General features: G+C 51.9%; 1 protein-coding gene across 2 annotated transcripts in view; it reads left to right on the plus strand.

The window, feature by feature from the left end:
* The window catches only part of CAPZB (capping actin protein of muscle Z-line subunit beta), a 95,856-nt gene extending 79,236 nt beyond the window's left edge, over window positions 1-16,620 (plus strand). The window contains exons 5-10 of one of the 2 annotated variants that reach the window (XM_080921938.1): window positions 5,291-5,432; window positions 5,775-5,891; window positions 11,874-11,939; window positions 12,591-12,667; window positions 13,695-13,806; window positions 15,823-16,620. In XM_080921938.1, coding sequence (XP_080778064.1) covers window positions 5,291-5,432; window positions 5,775-5,891; window positions 11,874-11,939; window positions 12,591-12,667; window positions 13,695-13,797 — 505 coding nt within the window. In that variant the 3' untranslated portion in view covers window positions 13,798-13,806; window positions 15,823-16,620. The remainder of the gene's footprint in view (window positions 1-5,290; window positions 5,433-5,774; window positions 5,892-11,873; window positions 11,940-12,590; window positions 12,668-13,694; window positions 13,807-15,822) is intronic. The other variant, XM_080921939.1, reaches the window with a different exon arrangement.
* The last annotated feature ends 5,532 nt before the right edge of the window (window positions 16,621-22,152 follow it).

Below are 22,152 nucleotides of genomic sequence, written 5' to 3' on the forward strand. Positions count from 1 at the left end.
ATTCATTTCTTCCTCAAGCCTCTGACATAGCTGGGCCTGTAGGCCTGCGTCAGCATCGTGGTTATCTCAGATCTAAGTCTACTAGAGTCTCATGGCCTGATCTCAGACCTGTGGCAGTTGCCCAGGCAGAGGCCCTAGAAGCACAGTTAGTTTCTCAGATGGCGCTGGAAGGTCAGCTTCAGCAAGAGTGTCCTGGCCTTAGCCTTACTGTTTTTTTTAAAGGCTGTGGCCTGGGACTCAGTGCATGTGAAACCTTTATATTCAGACCTGGCCACTGTCCCAGGAGGCAGGATTGTGGGCCAGCTTCCAAAGCCACTCAAGGCCCATCTCCTCATTCCATCTGCAGCTCGGGCTGGCCAAGGCTGCAGATTGGGTGGGTCACAGTTACAGCTCAGGTTCCCAAAACAAGTTTCCATCCAAGGGCTCTGCACACCTCGGCATCAAACACTCCATAAAGTCCTCGGGGCCAGAATACTTCTTTTACTTCTCTGAAGTAGGTCATTTTAAGTGTAGTATGTTTTTGCTTTTTGGTTCCACCATGCAGACTATGTCGTGAATTCTGTCGGAGGTGTGCAGCTGGAAAGGGGTTTTCAGGGAGTAAACACCTGAAGACAAATCATGATCCAGCTTAAGGATTTTAAAGGAGGTGGAGAATAGGCTCATGTCAGTGCATAATTGTGACTGGTCTCGCTGGAAGTGGCCATCCCCTCTGAGGGTCTTGCCTGTGCCTCCTGCCTCATCCAGGTGCCCCTGGGTCCCAAGTCATTTAGTAGTTACTTTGTCATTCTCAAATGGAGGAACTATAGCTTCGTCCTCTGAAATCTTCATTCTAGCTACAAGACCACCCCACAGGTCTCTTCTCCTTTATAGACAGCAAGGGCACCAGGGCTTCTAATAAGGCCAAAATGGCTGGTGTGTCTGCTCCTCTGAGACCAGCAAAGATGATCACACACCACACACCACACACACACACACACACACACACACACACACACACACACACACACACACTGGTGATATGTCATTGAGTCTGCTGCTATGAGGCTTTCTGGGGCTCAGCTCTCTTCATGGCCCAACCTTGTCCATAGTGGCGTGTCTGGTTCTCCTGAGAGGTATAGTTCCTGTCTCCTGCTTTGAGCAGACCACTTGGCATTTGGGTTGTGTGTAGTGATTACACTCCCTGTTGCTTCCCCTTCCATGAGGGGAGAGGCCTGAGAAGACCTGTGCTTTCCTCTCTTAAGGAATGTTCTCCTGCCTGACTAGACACCTTGCTGTGGGAGCCCTGTGGTCTGTCCCTGCTGGACCCTTCTCAGTCCTTAGAGAGCTGAGGGTTTTGATGTCAGCACCTCAAGTTAGAGTTCAGAGTGGTATCAGCTGGAGCCCCTAACTTCTCAGTGCTTGGCCACATTGGATTCCAGTCTTGTTGACATGCAAGGCCTGAGGGCAGGCCTGGAGCCATGGCAGAGCCACCTCATTGAAATAACATGTTAGCATTTAACCAATATTAATACTATTTGACTCATTAAATGTACAAAGGCTAATCAAAGTGCTTCCATGTGTGCGCTGTTAGTTCTGGTGGGCAGCGCCTCCAATGGCTTCATGTGGTTTCAGACAACATTTTAGCACATTCTTAAAATACCCACAAAAGCCTTTATGTAAAAACTCATAAATGTGAACCACATAAAATTATTTGTTTCCGTGTTTCATGTCACCGTGATCAAAGTATAGTAGGTAAGAGTAAATTTTCAAAGCCTTGTTGAGGTTCTTCTTTAATTAATGCTTCACGCGCAGAGTGAGACCATAAACCGTACAATGAGGGAACAACTCTCTGAGTGCCTCGTACCCACCTCCCTTCTGACAGTGCATGCCAGCAAAGCTGAAGCTTCTGGATGGTTCCGGAATGGCCCTTCTAATCTCCCTGGTTTCGGTCCCTTTGTATTAGACCATCTCGTTGAGACTTGCAGCTGAGTGAGTTCCCTGAGGTCCCCCTTCTCAGTGTGTGGAATCAAGTCCGTTCTTGAATTGTTGGGGCTCTGTCTGAGGAACCGAGTCCCATCTTGTCCATCCTGTTCCCACACCCCAGTTCCTGGGGACAGGGAGTGTGGCCTCTGCTCTATGGCCAGTGGGGAACCTCCCAAGGGGACACCAGCCACTGTGGAGAAGGGCTGAGCATCAGCTGCCTGCTGAAAAAGCCACACTCGCTCGTCCTGGCATCGGCCTTTACAGTTACATAAACGCCTAGTTCAACAAAGACTGGAAGGAACTTCGGAAAAATTAGATTTGTGGGAAATGTCGATTTATGGTATTATGGGGTAATTTTTAAATTTATTTTTCTTGAAAAAAGTTTTCTAATTCAGGGAGGGGAGCCCACAAGGAGGTCACCCTTGGGCTTGCATTTCCACCTCCTTCAGTTCTAGAATTTGAAAGGCTAGTCCCAGCCAGTGTGTCCTTCAGGGAAGCTGAATTGGCTGAGAGACACTGCCCAGAGCAGAGAGCAGGCTTCTGGCTGGGGTACAGAGCTGAGACAGTCCGTTCCACCTTATAAATGCTTACAGAGCACTGAGGGTGCATCCCAGGGGAGTCACTGCAGGTCACCTGTGCTTTTGTACTGGTCACTGGATGGTGTTGACAAACGCTTTCAAGGTACCATGTCTGCTGGTCCCCTCCAGGGCAGCCTGAGCCAGCTCATGGAAATGGGCCTGTGACAAGAACAACACTACAGGAGGCTTTCCAAGCAGTGCACAGAGGAAGGATGGTGGTGGCCGGGACTCTGGGCCTGTGCTCTGCAGGGCCAAGTGGGCACAGCAGGAAAGGAAACATCCGGCAGAAGGACTTTTTACTCTGCTGTGGGCTGTGCCTCTCTCCTCGGCTTACAGCAGAGGCCCCAGAACTCGAGAACTTGAGTCAGAAAATCTCTTGCTGCCACCCAGTCTCACCCAGCAGGGTTATCCTAGAGGTGACTGGCCCATCTGTGCACATCCCAGAACATTGCAGAAAGCCCTAGTATGTGTCAGACAGCCTGTGAGACATGGCTCCTCAGGTCCTAAAGCACAGTAGTTTGTCTCCCTTGTGCCAGGGGGGACGACAGGGATGCCTGCAGAAGGTTTCTGAACAAGATAAAGTATCAGTGCCCTGGGCTGAGGTCCACGAGCCCCTTATTGGCCAGCATTCTGGATTTACCAAGTGATGGTCCTGAACACTCTCCTAGGTGCCCATCTGTGCCTGTGAGCCTCATAGGCTCTGCCCAGCACTTAACAGATGTCCACTGGGCAAGTCCGCTGTGTCCCAGCTGGCTGCTGGGCATCAATACCAGAAACTAATCCTCTTTCACAATAAAGGTGAAGACTGGGCCCAGTCCTCGGAGAGCCATGAGTGGAGGGCTAGGATTCAGGGGCAGAGTGGCGGCACCTCAGGGAGTTAGGAGTGGAAGGCAGAGCAGCCATTGCAACTGTACTGTGTGACCAAGGGGAGAGAGCGGTGTCCTTGGCAGGACAGGAACTCTGGTTTCGTCTCAGCCCTGCTCTGGTGTGTGTCTTGTTTGTGGGCGGTGGGGTGCAGGGGATGCATGTTTTCAAATCAGGGTCAAATTGTAGAAAAGGTATGACTTGGCCCTTGGTGCCTCCAAGATGCCCCTGTGGATGTCAAAGTCTTGGATGCCCGTGGCCCTCATACAAAATGACAGGGTAGTTACACAGGACCTACACACCTCCACTCCTGGATTTCAAGTCAGTCGAGGTTGCTTATAACACCACCTTTTGTTGCTATGAGACAGGGCCTTACTCTGGAGCTCTGTCTAGCCTGGAACTTAGTGTGTAGTCTGGCCTCAGACTTCGGGAATCTTGCTCAAAGTTTCTCAAATGCTGGGCTGGGCTGCCAGGCATGTGCAGCCGCGCCTCTGGGACTGCTTAGCACGGGAAAGCTCCGGTGTGAGTCAGCAACACACAGCCGTCTGAGCAAACCACGGGAAGAAGAAAGTCTGTGAACATTTGGTACACACAGCATCCTTGCTTTAAGCAGAGTAAGGATGTGGAGCTATAGGTAGGGAGCTGATCCCCAAAGACTCCTTTTTCTCCCCCTCATTCTCGAATGTTAGCATTTATCATGTGGCTTCTTTTTTATTGTATAACAATTTTTTGTGACCTAAACCACAGGTGCTTGTTAATTTTGAATATGCTTTAAGGATTTTAATATCAAAAGCAATAGTTTTCAAACCAGTATCCCAGCACTCAGGAGACCAAGGCAGGAAGATCTCAAATCCAAGAATAGCCTGGACTGACTTTTCTTGCCCAAAGCCACCCTCTCCACCTCAGATAATCATTTTTGGGTGTACACTCTCCTTTTTTACTTCACTGTCCCAGCTTCTAATCACCTTCCTTAGCATATTGTTCCTGACTGCGTGGGGTCTAGACAGAGCCAGTCAGAGCACTGCTGGCACCAGCCCATGTCTGCCTGAGGCCCACCATGAACCTGCTGTAGGGACTGAGGCTCCATCCCCATGGTGCCAGCCCCAAGCCCTAAGCTCCCCACTGTGCCTGTTTCACTAATGGGCTCCACCTGAGGTCAGACACTGGATTTCATGGTGAGGAAAATACTGGCCACAAGAGATGGGATTTTCTGGAGTTGTGCTGTTTTGTTATTAATGGAGTTTGAGGTCACAGCAGCTGGCCTCACAGATCTTAGCAGCCATCTGTCTGTCACCCTTGGATTAGGGACCCTAGCCGAATGGCCTCTGGTTCTTCCCCTTCCTGTTTGGTCAGATCTGTGGGCTTTTCAGTGTTGACTGAACCCAAGGAGGAAGTGTTGTCCCTCACACAGCCCTTCCTTTCTGTCAGGGTTCTAGAGCAAGGCACTCTGAATGTGTTGTGATGTGGAGCAGGTTATCAAGACAGCCTTCCTGAAAGATAGGAATGTTAAACAAGGTGGCAGTTGATTCCGGAAGCAACGTTTTCCAGTGATGACCAGCTCCGTGTGATAAGGAGGGATACACCGTGCTGAATCTTGTAACCAGGAGGAAGCTGAAGCTCAGAGAAGTTCAAGAGCTTGCCAGAGACAGAGCTCAGACTCAGAGACTGATTTTCCTGCCTTCTAAGATCTTGCGTTTCTACTCTGCGGCCCTAGGATGGTCAGGCCAAGTGAAAATGTCAGCTGGGATCTTGTGTGGAGGGTCCTTAATCCTAGACAGGTGTCTAGAGTGTCATCTAAGAGCATCATTGCTATAACAGTGTGGTACCCAGGCCAGAGGCCCAGAGCTTAGCTTGACTTGGCATCTAACGGTCCCTGTCTCTTGCAGGTATTTTGAAGGTGGTGTCTCATCAGTCTACCTCTGGGATCTCGATCATGGTTTTGCTGGAGTGATCCTCATAAAGAAGGCTGGAGACGGATCAAAGAAGATCAAAGGCTGCTGGGATTCCATCCACGTGGTGGAAGTGCAGGTACAGACAGCACCCCAGCTGGCGGCCGGTCCCCTAGTGCGGGTGCCTCACCCAACACTGCAGCTCGGATTCCCCAGATGCTTCTGCAAGGGACATGCTAGGATATGAGCCCCCACTAACTCCCAAACATGCCCAGAGCCTCGTGACTAAAGTCAGGGTGACATGATCGTTGTTGCTATAAGTCCCAGAGAACTGAAGACACAATGACAGTTCTGCCCTGTACAAACACGGAAATTTTATAAGAGGAATGGCCTTGGTGTTGGGCGGGACGGGTGGGTGGGACTCTGTGTCTCCCTCCTCAGCTCATGTTCTCAAGGTTACGTTCTCCACCTCGTCCCCCAGGAGAAGTCCAGTGGTCGTACTGCCCATTACAAGTTGACCTCCACGGTGATGCTATGGCTGCAAACCAACAAATCCGGCTCGGGCACCATGAACCTGGGAGGCAGCCTAACCAGACAGGTAGAACTTTCCATCCAGCCTCTCACCGGTGTCCACTGGTACCAGAAACAAACGAGCACATTGCCCTGATTAGAAAGAGCGTGTGTGCAGCTGCCAGTCCACCTGCTAAGGGTACAGTGGCACATCACTGCCAGCTGAGCTGCATGTGGCTGTACACCAGCTGTCTTTCAGGCCCACTGTAGTAGAACCGATTGCCAGCCTATCATCCACCAGGGCTTGGTGCCTTCCCTGCTCACGCTTGGCTGAGTTTGCTAGTGGGCAGGCTGTGGGCTCTGTGTGAGCTGCTCCCTGACCAGGTCTGAGCTCCCGCTTATTGGAAGCAGAGGGTTCTTGGTGGGAACTCGGGATCTGCCCATTCTCCAGCTTGGTGCGAGTGAAGATTGGCTGAGCCCTCCCCGCCTGTTGCTCACTTGTCCTTTGCTTGGGTGTCTCTAGCAGCCGTATTCTAAGGTGTCTTTTTCAGGCTGTGAGCAGAATGTACAACTTGAACTTCTGGCACTGCGTGCTCTGTCTCTCAGCATCTGTATTAGGGACTGCTAGATGCACCCAAGCAGCCTTCAGACCCCCGGCACTCCATCCAGAGTTCCGCGTTTATAACCTTGACAACTTCAGGCCCCCTTATATTATACCTGTCCATCTTAGGGGAGCACTTTATGCTACCTGTTCCGTGTGGCAGGGAGCCTTGTGCTCAGGGAACACAGAGGAGCAGACTAAACACAGCAGAAGTCCTCAGGAGGAGAAGCGCTTAGAAGCCCACTACACACAGCTCTTCCTTTTCTTGAATGTCTGGCTTCAAAAGACTCCCTTCTCAACAAGATTACTATCCTTGGGATTTGGAGGAGGCTCATTTCACAGTACCCAAACCAGCCCAGATAATTTTATTTTTGATAGCTCTTAAGAGAAGCACAATGGCAGAAAAGTTTCGGTTTATAACTTTCTTGGGTAGGTTTGTGTTCCTCAAACTGCACAGGTTCCTACAGACAGTTGAAAAACAGTGGTGTAAAAGCCAGTGCCAGCCTGCACATCTGGGGTCTACTGTGCAAAACCCTCATGACCTGTGCCTTTGTCAGAGTTAGAGGCCACAGGGAGCCCAGGTCCTCTGGACAGCTCATTCCTGCATGTGGACGTGCACCCTCCGTGTATCAGGCCCTTGACATAGGTGGGCCAGCCAAGTCCCTGGGCATCCAGCTTCGCCACAGCCACCCCCCTTCTCCCTGCTACCCAGTGAATGGGTGGGAACCCCTAAGTCCATCCGGACGCTACTTTCTGCCTTCCTTGCTGCTAGGAACTGTCTGTAATCACACCCGGTGTACAGTGACCTGCACACATATTTAGTCGTACGTCTTCCTAATGGTTTAAGTCAGCGCTGCCAGCCCATGGTCAGCATCTGGCTCAGTAGTGCCGTGCTCAGTACTCCTGCCAAGCCAAACTCAGCCTGCTGAGTGGCTGTCCTCAGCACACCTTGTCTTCATCTCCTCTGCTGCCTGGTGCTGCTTTCCTGAGGAAATCCGTGCTGCTGTCATCATCCTTAGGGCCAGAGCCATAACTCATCCACGGTGCATTAATGCTAAGGCTCGCCTCCATGTGAGTAGCTAGAAAGAGGAGGCTCCGATGATGGACAGATGTGCGACAACAAAGCAAACTCCCGAGTGGGCAGGGCAGCGGGGACAAGTGGCTCACCTCTGAATCCCACGTGAGGCCTGGACATTCTGTGTTTGCCTTGGGTGGCTGACTGGGATTCCAGGAAGGCTGTGTGGATCAGCATACAGCAGCAGACATGGCCGCATGGCCGTCTCTGTTGAGATCCTAGGCACTTAACAGGTGAGGGAACTGAGACCCACTTGTGCCGTTACATAACTGACTAGAACCAAAGTAGCAGATCCAGGATTTGAACCCACATGTGTCTAATACAATGCCCTTTCTCCCCTATGCTCTCTGGGTCTGCGAGTGATCACACACAGCAGTTTTGGCAATCAGTAGGCAGAGGGTTTCCTGTCACACATACCTACTCCCCGGTGTCTGGAAGGACGTTCACACCAGGCCCGTGTGTCAGGCACTGGCCCTGCACGTGGGTTTCGCACATTCCTCTATGAGCAGGTTCTTCCCCAGCAGCCTGACCCCTAGGTTTCCCTCATTTCCCAGTTTCCCAGGCCCCATGTACAGAAGGCCAGGACTGTTCTCAGGGGTCCCGTCCCAGGAGCAGTGCAGGTTTGCTCCTTGTCCTGTTTTCCTCACATGGCTTCTGGGAGTACATGGAGGGAGTCGAGAACCCTTCTTGGTGGCACCTGTCACTGTGATGAATGTCCCCGGCTGCTGCCCCAGCTGCTCAGGACACACTGCTGTGAGCATTGCCTCCCCTTTCACTGTGTTCCTTTGTTGCCTCCACTCAAAGCTGTCTCTTGGGAACATCTGTTAGATGGGAGGTGTCTTTTGGGGGTGGTGGGAATGGCAGCCCAGGCCTTCCTTGCATCCTCCTGCCATTTGTGTGGGGGTGGGGGATGTGGCAGAAGGTGCCCCTGACAGACTGCCACTGAGGCCACAGTGGGAAGGCCGGGAGCAAGTGAAAAGGTGTGGTATGCCCAATACTAGATAGGAAAAGGAAGCTGCCTGGAGAGGTCACTTGGCCTGTGACAGCAGAGACGGGGGAATGAGGCAGACCGTAAGCCTCTGGAAAGAGATCCAAAGACTCCCACTGGGGCAAGTCTACAGATGTTCGCTCAATTTTCTTTTCAGATCCTAAATATTCAGACACAAGGGTGCAGTATTGAATTGAGTGAGGAGACAGGGCTCACTGACCATTTCAAGAGGACCTTTCCCATCAGCCGCAGGCATTCCCAGGTCTTCAGGCAAGGCCTGGTAGCCAGCGGTCTTTGCCATGGCTCCTGATGGGAAAGGCCTCCCTGACCTTGGCTTGGAAGTTAGGACATGCAAGATATTTTTGTAAGAAGACGAACCCGTGGCCTTTACTTGCAGATGGTGGGGATGAAGGCTGGGGCAGACCTTTAGAGCCGGCCTGCCTTGGCAACTCACCTGCCAGCAGCAGGCTTCGGTGCCATCTGAGTGGTATGTCTAAGAAGAGTTGAGTCTTTGTCAAATGACCTAGGGCAAAAAACCTGACGTGAGACCACTACTCACAAGCCTGCCCTGGCTGTGGAAGGCAGGGTAAGAGACAAAAGGGCCAGGGGTGCTGGGCCTCTCCAGGAGGTGGAAAAGGTTGAACTGGATTCTTCCCAGAACTTCTGAGCCCTGAGTTGTGGTCTTTTTCTTGGCTTTCCAAGTAAACATATATAATATCCACCCACCAGAGAGGTTGTCTCAAAAAAACAAAACAAACAAACAAACAAAAAACTGCCTTCAGAATCCTTCAGAGCTCAAGTCTGTAGCCCTGTCCCCCCACAGCCATGTGAACAGACAAATCTTGTCCTTTCTAAAGGTCTGTGTGCTCTGTAGAGTTGATGGTCTAGTGAGAGCCCATGCCAGTCGGGCTCCGTGCTCAGCTTCCACATGCCCAGCTCACTCGGACTCCCCTTCTCCCTACGGTGCTGTGTGAGCATTGTCTCTGGCTAGGTGGCAGCCTCATGTCGATGGCATGAGCTGGGCACTTGGGCCACAGGACCCCGGGCACAGTGTGTGCTTTAACATGTGGCATGTGTACAGACACTGCATACGTGTTCATTAGCCTAGCATGCAGTGAAGGCGAGGACATGGATGCTGAGGTGAGCAAGGCCCTTTGCATCTGGACATAAGATAGAAGCAGCCACCTTGCTGCTGGCCAAACTCTAGAAAAGACACTTGTGACAGTGGGAAACACTGTCCACCCCCGTTTGAGGACCGCAGCCTCCAGATTCAAGCCCTTACTGTACTCGTATCTTACCCATCTCGGCCATAGAGAGGAGGAAAGGGTCTTGATGGAGGCAGACGAGCTGGGTCCTGACTCCAGACTCACTTGGAACCACCTTGTGGAACATCTGTGCCGCCACAGAACATAAAAATGTTTTCCTTCTGGCAGCTTCTTTTATGAGGGTGTAATAATATATGCATTACAAAAACAGTTCTGTTCCTGGTGGCTCGGCGTTACCGGCAAGCTGACCCCGGCCAGCTGTGGAGGGGGGGGGGGTAGTGGAGTGGGGGCAGGCAAGGGGCTATGGAAACTGCCTTTGTGGGCCAGGATCTTGAGCTTTGAGGCCCCCTGTGTGCTCCTAGGGAGTCCACCCCCTTACACACACACACTATTCCTTTGAGGGTCTAGTGGTTCTGGCCTTTTTCTGCTGGAAGGTGGCATTGGGACAAGTCACTGAGTTGCTCACGAGATTCTTACCTGCCCAGTGGTGAGAGCCCTTCACCCCTCCAGCTGTGCTCACCCCTCACTGTGCTCACCCTTGCTGCCACCATTCACTAAAATGTCCCTTGAGAGATTGAGAGACCCCAAAGCCTTCATCCCTTCCCTTGTAGAGGTAAGAATCTCCCTCTGCATTAAGCAGGGGACTGAGAGAGACTAGTCTGGGTCAGAACCCACACCGGAGTAGCTCCAAGCAGCCTCGAGGCTGGACACGGCAACCATTCCCATATGGGATGTTGGTTTCTGAGAACTCCTTTCAATAATGAATGGCACGGCCTGTCCTTTCTCTGAGGCGTGCTCCCCAGCTGTGTTCACTGCCCACACCAACCAGTTGTCTACAACAGTGATGTTCCACTAGCACCGTGCTGACCACACCCGAAACACTCTCACTTAGCTAGGTTTGTGAAAACACTTCACAGTCTAAGACTTCCTGGGTTCCCCTTGCCAGAGGATGCCCAGAAAAGTTCAGAGTCTAGACTAGGGAACCACACCACCAATGACTCTTACAGGCCGCCATCACCACCTCCTTTGGGCAGTTCTTAGCCAAATCTCCTGCCATTTCTGTTCTGCAAAGAGTCGTGTGGCTTTGGAAGTCCCTTGGGTCCAGACTATTATTCTACACTGGATTCTCAGCTTGAAGCATGGTGTTAAATGGCTACCCTACTGCTCCTCAGTGGTCCAGTGCTAACTATAGTGTAAGCAGATGCCTGTCTGGACAATTCCGTTAGAACCTATTGGGCCCATTCTGCTACTTGCAGTAACAGATTCCAGGCTGCTCAGCCCTGCGGAATCCTGGGATTACCCCTGCACACGACCTGGCTTTACCAGCTCTTCTCCTGAGTTGTCACACCTGATCTCTTAGTGGTCTTTGTCCCATCCAGGAGGAAGGAACTGGAATTACGAAGAATTACATACCACCATGTGGGTTCCAGGAATTGACTCCCAGTCCTCTGGAAGAGCAGCCCGTGTTTCTAAACCACTGAGCCATCTCTTCAGCCCCCATGTTTAGCTTTTAAAACACTTAGTATTCTCCTGGTTCCCTGTGAATCTGAAGATGGGCCGTTCTCGCTTTTCTCTGTTGCACCCTTGTCAGGGAGTTAATGCTCACCATAGGGAAAAACAGATCAGCAGCAGATCCTCTTACTTCCCTGCCGACTCCTCCGTTCATGCACTGAACTGGATGTTGGCCCCTGTGCTTTGTAATCCAGGAGTCTGACATTCTCCTGCACCACTAGCCCCTGGCCTTGGGGTGGTGAGGATGCTGGACAAGGGCTGAAGTCCCCCCTAGCCAGGCGTTAGCTGACAGGGTCCATGGCTGCCATTGCTGGGCTGGTCAAGATGTGGCAATGTTGGGATATAGGAGGATTCCAATGCCACACCAGGCCTCACCCAAATCTGAGTAGCAGTCTGTACCTGTCAGGATGTCTACTGACCGGGCTGTTTACAACCCAAAACTTCAGTCATTGGTGCTAGAAAAGTGGCCTTGTAACAACAGTTCCACAGAGCAACCAGCCGGCAGAGGACTGACACACAGGGACAGCCGCTTGGGGGCAGAGGGCTGAAGTGCAGTATTGGTGACTTGGTGGTGGCAGGCTGCTTTCTGGAGCTGCAGCTTTCTCTGACTAAACAGTGTGTCTTTGCAGATGGAGAAAGACGAAACTGTGAGTGACTGTTCCCCACACATAGCCAACATCGGGCGTCTGGTGGAGGTGAGTGGCTCCCGGTTCACCCTGCCTGGTGCAGCACAGGTTGGCCTGCTCCTCCGCTGCCTCCCTGTTGCAGCTGTTCCTGTCCTGCCTCCAGTTTTCTGAGTCTTCTTACGCCTTGGATGCAAGTGTAGCTGGGCTCCAGGCCCACCCACCCCAGAGCCTCTACAGCCTTGTTTCCCCTGATCGCTGTGTGTGAACAGTGATCTGAACTCAATGCAAACAGATCGTTGGAACACCAGGGGCCTTGTAGCAGCTTCACTGTGGCTGCTGCAGCCTTGCCTGTCACCACGTCCCGTTTGGAAGTAGGGGGTGTTGTTTGGACTAGAGATAATGTTCTCTGGTTTCACAGAACTGTTCACAGAGATGGTGGCCAGGCAGTGCTCTGGTGATGTGGTTAGACCAGCTCCCAGCACTGGTCAGAATTGGCCATCAGCCTCTAGGTGTTGGCTTCCTCTATGCCTAAGGATAAGAAAGACCCAAAACACAAATTATAGGTGGGGTTCTAGCAGTCTGGCACTGGCTCTCAGCACAAGGTAGTGGCCCCACAGCTCCACCCTGTGGCCAAGGCAGGGACTGCAGGCTGGATGGTGGCAGGTGGGTGTGGGCCTGGGTTCCCATTTGCTGGCTTCACTGACTCACCTCCCTTCCCAGGACATGGAAAACAAAATCAGAAGCACTCTGAATGAGATCTACTTTGGAAAAACAAAGGACATCGTCAACGGGCTGAGGTAATACCTCAAAAATGGGGCTTGATTCCCAGACTCCTTAGTGGTCTGAGGTCTTGGGCTTCCCAACTCCTCATCACAAGACATAGTCAGGGGCAGCTTTGCAGTTTGAAAGGCTCAGAAGTTGGCTCAGCACTTCCTATAACCTCTACCAGTTCTGGTCGCTGGGCTCAGACTACAGCAACCTTTGATGCCTTCACAGTGGAGTTGGCCACTGACCAGCTACAGAATGTGTGTGCTCAGACCCTTTGGAATTGGACTTGGGAGGCCCCATTACAGGTCGAAAGACACTGAAGAGAGCTGAGCAGCCTGGCCTGGGGTTCCATTTGGGAGGTCTGGGTTCTGCAGAAGCAGGCAGGACTCACTCTGGCCTCTGGTTCCATTGTAGTCTGAGTGGGAGGCAGAACCCAGTTGGGGACAAGGGAGGTGACTGAGGAGGGACCAAGATAGTATAGCACTGGCCTTGGAGTCATATGGCCAGGATCCCATCTAAGATCTTTCCTCTTTCCCAACTCCTTTCTCAGTGGCCTTGTCCCATCTGGGAGGCAGGGTGCCAACAGGGAATGGAGAGCTGATAGGGTTGGGAAGGGCTCTGCAGCCTGGCTCTGTTGTGAGTCTGTGGGGCCCAGGTTTCATTGCAGCCAACAGAAAGACAGGGTGTAACTTGTGAGTTTGCCCAGCAGGCTACTTTAGGTAAGATAGCCCCTCCCGTACCCAGTGGTCCTGAGTATCTGATCAGGCCTGACACGGGGGCCGTGGCACCAAATGCACCCCCTCCCACCAGGCCAGCCTCCACCATTCCCAGTAATGACAGAAACATGAGGATCATCTGAGCCTGTGTGAAGGCAGGTGCGAACCCCTAAAGACTGGGGCCGCTGCCAACATAGACCTCTGGCTTTGGTGTGCAGTCAGCCCCAGTGCCGTGGCGGCCTTTTTCTGTCTCTGCCTTTGCCCACGGCTGCCAGGCTCCTGTTCAGCATTGCTGTTGCTCTCTTGCTGCGGCTTCACCCTCTCTGAACACTCTCTGTAGATCTCTTGATGCTATCCCCGACAACCACAAGTTTAAGCAGTTGCAGAGAGAGCTTTCTCAAGTGCTGACCCAGCGCCAGGTCTACATCCAGCCTGATAACTGAGCCGACCAGGTACCCTGTGTGCAGGGCGCGAGGCCCGCCCGCCCACTAAACAGGACTCACCACCTGCCGAGACCCTGCCACTAACCTGTGTCCGCCCACAGCTGGTGGGCAGCCACATTAACGCATAGCCCCACATAGTGTGAACGTGTGTGTGGTGTGTGTGCTCTGCACTCTGGGCAAAGGCCAGGTTTGAGCTATTGCACCTGATGCTCAATCTGTGGCACTGTCACAGCCTCTCCAGCAGAGGGCGCTAGGTGCACGCACGCCACTGGCCCAAGGAGCAAGGGCTGTTTGCCCTGCCTTCTGCTGACTCGCCTCAGGTCTGATAGCACAGCTGGATCCTCCCACCTCCTCTACCTAGGATTTTGAGTTCCCGAGCTACATCTCAGAGCCCCTTGGGCCCCTGACTTGGAAGGCGTGGTTTCCCTCCAAGACTCTAAGAGTGATTGAACACTCCTCCCCAGGCCAGGCCAGCACACCTCCAGACTGGCCGCTGCTGGGCACTCAGTGCCCACACCCTCCCCTAAGGAGCGCAACTGCCCTCCAGCGGGCCTTGCTAATGGGAAGGAAAACAATCTTGCTTGTTGACAATGGCCAACAACCATGACTTGGCCTGTAAAATGCAGGTGTAGCCAGCATCTCAGGAGGGGCTTTAAAACAAGGCTCAGGACCCACAGGCCCCAGGGATGGACACCTAAGGCCCAGCCCAGACAAGGACCTGAGGGATTTACACCGAGGCTCCAAGCTGAGGACTCACCTGCCACTGTGGTCTGGATGACATCTCCAGGCCTCCCTGTGTCCCCACTGGAGAGAAACCTTTTAAGGGATACTCCTGCCATCCCTAGCAGACCAGCTGGAGGTGTCCTGAGGGGAGCCCTGATGCATGTGCCCCCTTCCCCACCCCCAGCTCTGCCTGAGCCTTCACACCACCCCTCACTGTTAGGCTAGCACTGGCCTCCGATGAGAGCTTGGGACCCTGAACGCCCAGAGGAGGCAAATGTACACTTGAGTGGCAGCGGCTCACACATCACCAGTGGTTTCTTGGCTCTGGTCCTGTCCTCACCATCTTGAAAATTCCTCAGGCATCCTCACGGGTTGCTTTCTGTCCCATTCTGTCTCATCTCCCCTCCCATTTCAGCACTTGAGGACGGACTTTCCAACAGTGCTCTCACCGTGTGAACTTGAGCTGCTTGTCAAGCATGTGCCCTGCCCCTTCCACTGCTTATGAGCTCTCAACAGTTGCTGCACATAGTTTACTTCGCTCTTAACTAACTGATGTGTTGTGAGAAGAACCATCGGGGGACCTTTCTCCAGCTCTGTTTCCTTGTCCGATCTGTAAATCAGGCTCACCGATGAGGATCCACCCTGACAGGGCTTCTGAGGATTGAGATGCATGTCCACAAAGCACTTGTAGCCGTCTCCAAGCCTTGGCGGCCTGGGCTTTGGTGCTTCCCTGCCAACCCAGTGTGCAACAACAGGGCCCTTTTAGAATGCAGACCTGCAGGGCTCTGCTGGGCTGGGTTTGCAGCCAGCAGCACTGACGTGAAGCACACACCCTTCTCTTGATCCCGGTGGTTCAGCCCTGCAAAGGCTGGTTCTGAAGCACTGGGTAGGGAAGAGGGGTTGCTATACCTGCTCCTTCAGGGCGAGGAGCCAGCCTCTGCTGCAGGTGAGGGGGTGAGGTGGATGCTTCATTAAAAGGTCCTCACTATCCAGAGCCTTCAACTCTCTGCCAGACACATGGGCGCAGGTGTGAGGTAGGCTCAGGCTGCATGGTTTCTGAAAGCTCCCAACAACTTGAGGCCTACATGCCATCCATGGACCTAGGGATCTAAAGGCCAGGTCACCCTCAGCCTGGGCAAAGATGACCTCTGTTCATGATGGCCAGCAAGGTACTGAGGTGCAGGCCCTGGGCTCCCTCCCCACTTCCCAGGATAGACTGCAGCCTGGCACCCCACAGTGGCCCCAGGCCACCTCCCTCTCATTGTTCCGCCTGCTGATGTCCTCTCTCCCCTCCCCCTGCAGGTCTGTGCAGACGTTTGCAGACAAATCAAAGCAAGAAGCGCTTAAGAATGACCTGGTGGAGGCCTTGAAGAGAAAGCAGCAGTGTTAAAGACCTCGGCTTCATGCTAACCGGACACGCCGTGCACTCATTAGGTTCCTTTCTTTAGAAAACTCGTTTTCTGCTCCTTCCCTCTTCCTTTCCCTCCCTGACAGGTCACATAACAGTTTGCATCGACCACGCCGCGCCATCTTCCCCCCAAAATAAAGTCCGATAACCACCTTCCTCTGGCTCCAAGGCCTGCTTCCCACGTTTCCATAGAGACCGTGTGGCTTTGTTCGCCTGCCCTCCTTTCCTTGCCCATTTATATTCACAGACGCACCGTCTGACCCGCTCCCTCCCTCCGTCTTTTTGTTACATTGGTGTAAAAAATGTAAAACAAAAAAATTTTATGAACTAACTGGTGTGTGAAAGAGAAGAAAAACTGGAGATCTGACCCGTGTGTGTTTGGGGGTTGCTTGGAGTTGGGGGCCAGGGGCCAGCTCTGGAGGAAGGACAGATGTCCTCAGCTGTCCTGCGCAGGTGCACCCTTGTCCCTAGGAGACCAGGGTGGGGTGGGGCTGGCGGCCGGCTGCTCTTCTGGCCAGGTGCTTTTCTGTCAATTTTTATGGAATGCAAAAGGAGTTTTTTGTTTTATTTTGTTTTTTTGTAAAGCTTAAACAAACAAAAAAAATCTACATCTTCTACTTGAGCCTCCATACTTAAAAAAAAAAAGAAAAAAAAGAACAAAAAAATAAATAAAAAGAAACTGGGACACAATCGATGCTGGCCTTGCGTTCTTGCTCACCTGCCTCTCTCAGACGTGCATGGCCTTCCCCGGGGACTGAAGGAGGGCCCAATGCCTGCCGAACCCTCCAGCCTAGCTACTCATCTCCCCTGGGTGTGACAGCCACATGCTTGCCACCCTGAGTCAGTCCTGATTTCTCTTATTTGGTCCTGTGTGAAGTACAGGACTCAATGGGACACCAAAGAGCAAGCAGGCCAGGTGTCATGACTCACACCTGTAATAGCAACATTGAAGCTGAGGCAGGAGGACTATGAGCTTGAGGCTGGCCTGGCCTAGCCTGGACTACATAGCCATGTTGTCCTAACTAGAAAAGAAAACCCGGTATGTCAGCATGCACTGTAAGTGCAGTACCAGGAAGGTAGTAACAAGAGGGTTGGCACAAATTCAAGGCCATCCTAGTCTTTACAGGAACTTCTAGGCCTGCTTGTCCTATGTAGTGAGACTGTCTCAGAATACTAAAATTAGAGACTGGGCCGGTGAGATGCTGCCTGGTGGGTAAGGGTGCTTTCCACCAAGCCTAATGGCTTGAGTTCTATCCCTGGATCACACACAGGAGAAAAATAAACACCAAGTAAGAGATGATGGGGTGACTGTTACCAAGCACTCCCCTAGCTCATGCTACCCTAGCAGTGTGTGAGCCTATGCAAACACACACACACACATACACACTGCTACTTTTAGTGCTGTGTAGTGGGGTGGGGAACAGCAGACAAGCACAAATCAATTAGTTTGTGGCTTTTGTTTACCTTAATAAAGTAATCTTTAAAGATCAGTGAAAAGGTGGGGCTTGCCCCAAAACCTTTCTGTGGGTGGGATAGACAGGCCTCTGTGTCTCCTGTATGCAGTGGGGACATGTCAAAGACTGCTTGTTGTAGCCTACTGCAAGGCCACTCCTCCGTTCCTTGTCACTGCACCAGCGGGAGAGCCATGGCAGAGCCCCTGGTCATTCTTAAGATGAAAAGGGAAGACCTGAGGGAGGGAGAGGACCCAGGCTGCAAACAGCTCTGGAGAAATCCCAAGGATCAAATGTTCAAGGCCCTTGGGGCTGGAGAGACAATTCCGAGGCTAAAAGCACTGGCTGCTCTCCTAAAGGACCCAGGTTTCACTCCCAGCTCCGACACAATGGGTGGCTCAGAGCTATCTTGTTCCTCTGGGCACTGGACATGAATGGGGTTGCCAGACATACAGGTAGGGAAGGCATTCTTGCATGTTGATTTAAAAGACCAAGGTTGGGCTGGAAAGATGGCTCAGTGGTTAAGAACACTGACTGCTCTTCCAGAGGTCTTGAATTCAAATCCCAGCAACCACATGATAGCTCACAACCATCTGTAATGAGATCTGATGCCCTCTTCTGGTATCTGAAGACAGCAACAGTGTACTCACATGCATGAAATAAATCTTTTTAAAAAGGTACCCTTTTGTCCCAGAAGGTAGGGTTGAATAGCTCTCTGGGTTTGTGGGTTCTCATCAGCTGGTAACATGTCCCACAGGCTCTCTAGCTGCCACCTGGGCATACACCTGGTGTCCCTTCACAGAACAAGAAACCCGTGGCAGAAGTCCTGTGTCAGGAGTCTATCTTGGTCTAAGGTCTAGCTGCACCTGTCTCTCCAGCTCTTGTACATAATGGCTCCAACCTCTGAGGCCCTAGACTTCCTGACTCAAGATTTCCTCACTCAATAGCCCAGTGGCTAAGGACTTCAAAGCAGGCCCTGTGCTGATACACACACACACACACACAATCTCAGCAGAGGGTGGAGTAGACTCAGAATTTTGATGCCCGGGACAAGACAATCTTTACCACGCCATCCCCACACAGCCTTGGTGCCACATGTGCGTGAAACGGCAGTGACAGACTGGTGATGTGCAGACTGAAAGAATTTACTGAGATGAAGGGACAGGAGAGCGTTTATTAGACACACAAGGAAAGATCAGCAGCAGGCAAGACAGAGAGAACTGTAGGAAACACCTGACAGGTTCCCATCACGGGGCCTACGCAAGCGGGCAGCTAATGCCACTGTGCAGGTGCTTGGGTCTTGTTTTCAAGACAGGGTTTCACTACGTAGCCCTGGCTGGTCTGGAACTCACTGTGTAGACCAGGCTGGCCTTGAACTCAGAGATCAGCCTGCCTCTTAGTGTTGGGATTGAGGGTATGGGCCACCACACCAGGCCAGTTGCTTAGCTCTCAATGGGTGTGACACCTGTGTAGGGCTACTTGGGGGTTAGGAAGACACATCATTCTACTGAGGGGCAAGCTTTACTATGGGTTGCTTCTCTTTGGGACCTGGATTTGCATGCAATGTAACATGCTTAAGTCACTAGAGAGCAAACACTGTTTTCTGAGCCTGCTCTACCCTGGCACTGTGGAGTAAATACACCAAGATAGATTGCAGAGCCGAGTATGGTGGTGCAAGCCTGGAATCCCAGCACTTGGGAGGTGGAGGCAGGAGCATCCTTGGCTACCTATAGACTTCAAGGTCAGCCCCAGGTACACAGATACTTGCCCAGAGGGCACGGAAAACTAGTTAGTGCTATTTTTTTCTTGCTCTATAAAGTTCTGTGTCTTCTTACTGTACTCCATTATAATATCTCTCTTTCACACTTTGAGAAAGGCTCTGCAAGTTGCCCAGGCTGGCCTTTCACTTGCTTTGTAGCCGAGGCTATCCTTCAGTGTATTCTTCCTGCCTTAGGCTTACCCTGTGCTGAGATCAGAGACCTGCGCCACCGAGTTTGGTTTTCTTTTCTGTTTCTTTTTTTTTTTTTTTTTTCTTTCTTATTGGGGGAAGGTAGTTGAGATCAGATCATCTAGAGCTGGAGTCACCAGCCGGTGTGAGCCGCCTGATGTGTGGGTGCTGGGAATTGAACTCTGATCCTCTGCAAGAACAAGGTGTTCTTACCCACCAAAACATCTTCAGCCCTGACCAAGCTTGGTTTCTAATAATTATTTTTATAAACCATAAAATGCAGACTATAAACATCTTATATAAATTGACAGAACTCTGAAATCTATTTACATTGATGTGTTTGTGCCTTATTTCAATGGACTATTTCTAGGATTCTGTTGTTTTTAAGACAGAAACTCATGTAGCCTGGGTTAGCCTCACAATATAGTTAAGGATAGCTTTGAACTCATCTTCTTGCCTCTGCCTCCTGAGTGCTGGGATTTCAAGCATGCTCCACCACACCATTTTGTGTCATCCTGGGGATTGAACCCAAGACCTCATGCATCCTAGGCAAGTCCTACATGTTACTTTGTGTCATTTAGAATGTCTCTTGGTAGATACTCCCCTGTCATTCTCTCTGCCTCTTTTGTGAAACTTCCCAATTTGGGAAAATGGGCTGGACAAATGTGCTCTGGGTTAAGTGTTACCCCTGCATAGATGCATCCCTCTGGGCCAATGATACCCTTCTTCAGCAGCTCACGACACAGTCCTTCTACATGGTTGGCCTTTGCACACTCTGGACTGTACACCCACAGGAATGTTGCAAGAAGTGACTGTATTCTCACTCTCTGTATGTACCTCCTTATTCAAATGTTAATACCGTACAGGTAACTCGATGACACCTTTCCAAATGGAGAGTCAAAGTCATTCTGTGCTTGCTAGTGACATGACAATCTCCACCTCTGCCAGAGCCTCCAGATACGGCGTCTTGGGTATTTTGTTAAGCATCTACTGTATCCTGGGAACAAAGTGGTGTACAGACAGATGCTTTTTGCCCAGCTGTCTGACTGGGGTGTGGAATTGGGGACAGCTGTGTCCTTAGAGCTGTTGGGCTGAGAGACAGGCTGGGAACTTACCACCTGAGCCCAGGGAACCTGTGGGGAAATCAGTCCCTGCCATGAGGTAGCAGCTTCGAGCCTTCCTGTTAGAGCTCACACCTGCTTACTTCCCTGGGAAGCCATGAAACTGATTTAGACAAGAATGACAGAGAAGGACTCGGGACTGCTCCTTCCTGGAGAATAAGAGACCTGGAAGCCATACTGTCCTAGTTGTGGGCGGAGGGAGCGAGAGAGATGGATCGATCCCCATGTCTGATAAATAACCAGAGAATCCTAGCCCAGCTAGGCCCAGCTCTTCTGCCTCCATCTTCTGCCCCTCGAAGCAAAGCCTTTGTAAATACTGTAGAGGGCCAGGCACCAGGAGAGGGACTTTCCCACAGAGCACCTCAGAGGAGCCACAGGCTTGATGACATAGACCTGTACGCATGCCCTGCACTCATATCAATGAGCTACAGTAAGACCCTGCCCCAAAACACCCACTTGCGGGCACATGGTCCAGCCTCCTCCCCGTCTCCCTATGAGGGAGACTCTCCTGGCACGCATACTTCCATTTCTGTGGCTGAGCCTGGTCGGAAACCAAAATGCCCACACACGAGGCTGAGGGAAGGCCCAAGGAACCTTTTGTATCCTCAGGCCGCATCAGGGTAAGCATCCTGCCACTCCTTGACCGGCAAAAAGCAGGAAGTGTGGGCAGAGGAGAAGACAGGGAAGCCAGCTGTAGAATTTCTAGCCCCCAGCAGCCAGGAGGCCATCATTTTACAGCAAGCAGGGTCCTGTGAGTCCAACTGGCTGTCCCCAAGGAGGTACAAGACAGTTACATCCCTTCAGATGGGGATGGGAATGTAGTCACCATTTTTCTTCATCCATGTGCCAGATGCCAGAACATAAAACTAAAGGTACAACTCATGCAGGCAGCACATGGAGGGGAGGGAGGGGGTCTGAGGTCAGTTTTTGGTGTTGTGGGAGAGGGAAACAGACTTAGGGAGCTGGCCCAAGTCACAAAGCTCACTGTAGCTAAGTCCGGGCTGGAGAGATGGCTCAGCGAGGTCCTGAGTTCAAATCCCAGCAACCACACGGTGGCTCACAGCCATCTGTAATGAGATCTGATGCCCTCTGCTGGTGTGTCTGAAGACAGCTGCAGTGCTATTCATGCACACTAAATATTTAAAAAAAAAAAAAAAAAAGGACCCTGAAGTTTGTGAACCCCTCACCTAGTAAAATAAGCAGGCCACCAGGATCTGCAAGCCCCCTACTCTGCCCCTACTTGAAGCACTGGAGTGAGCCTCCAGTACAGAAGAGGAATCAAGTTTTAGAGAAGCCGCAATCTTCCTGAGACTATGTCCTCTGTCAGACAGGCATTCCCACGGGCAAAGCACGACTCCCCCATGAAGGGGTGTCACCCCTCCTGGACAGATGCAGGAGAGCTCCTCAGGCAGGGCTGTTGTTTCATTTCCTCCTGCCTGTGCAGCTTCATGGGCCACACTGAAGCCCCAGCTCTTCAGGATTTGGAAAGGTGCCATCTGGACCTAGGAAAACTAGCATAGAGCCAAGTCCCAGGATGGTAAGGAGCTGCAAAGATCACCTAAAGCCAGCAGTGGGCTGGGAGCAGGGACCAGGAGCACCATATGCTGTAACTGGGCAGAAAAGCTAAAAAAGCACTCAGAGGTGGCTGCCCTGTTTGTCTCTGGCAGGTGGTCCCCGGCCCTGCATCTAACTTTCTGGACCTAC

The sequence above is a fragment of the Micromys minutus genome (assembly GCF_963924665.1).
Source record: "Micromys minutus genome assembly, chromosome: 9".
In the NCBI taxonomy this organism is placed as follows: domain Eukaryota; kingdom Metazoa; phylum Chordata; class Mammalia; order Rodentia; family Muridae; genus Micromys; species Micromys minutus.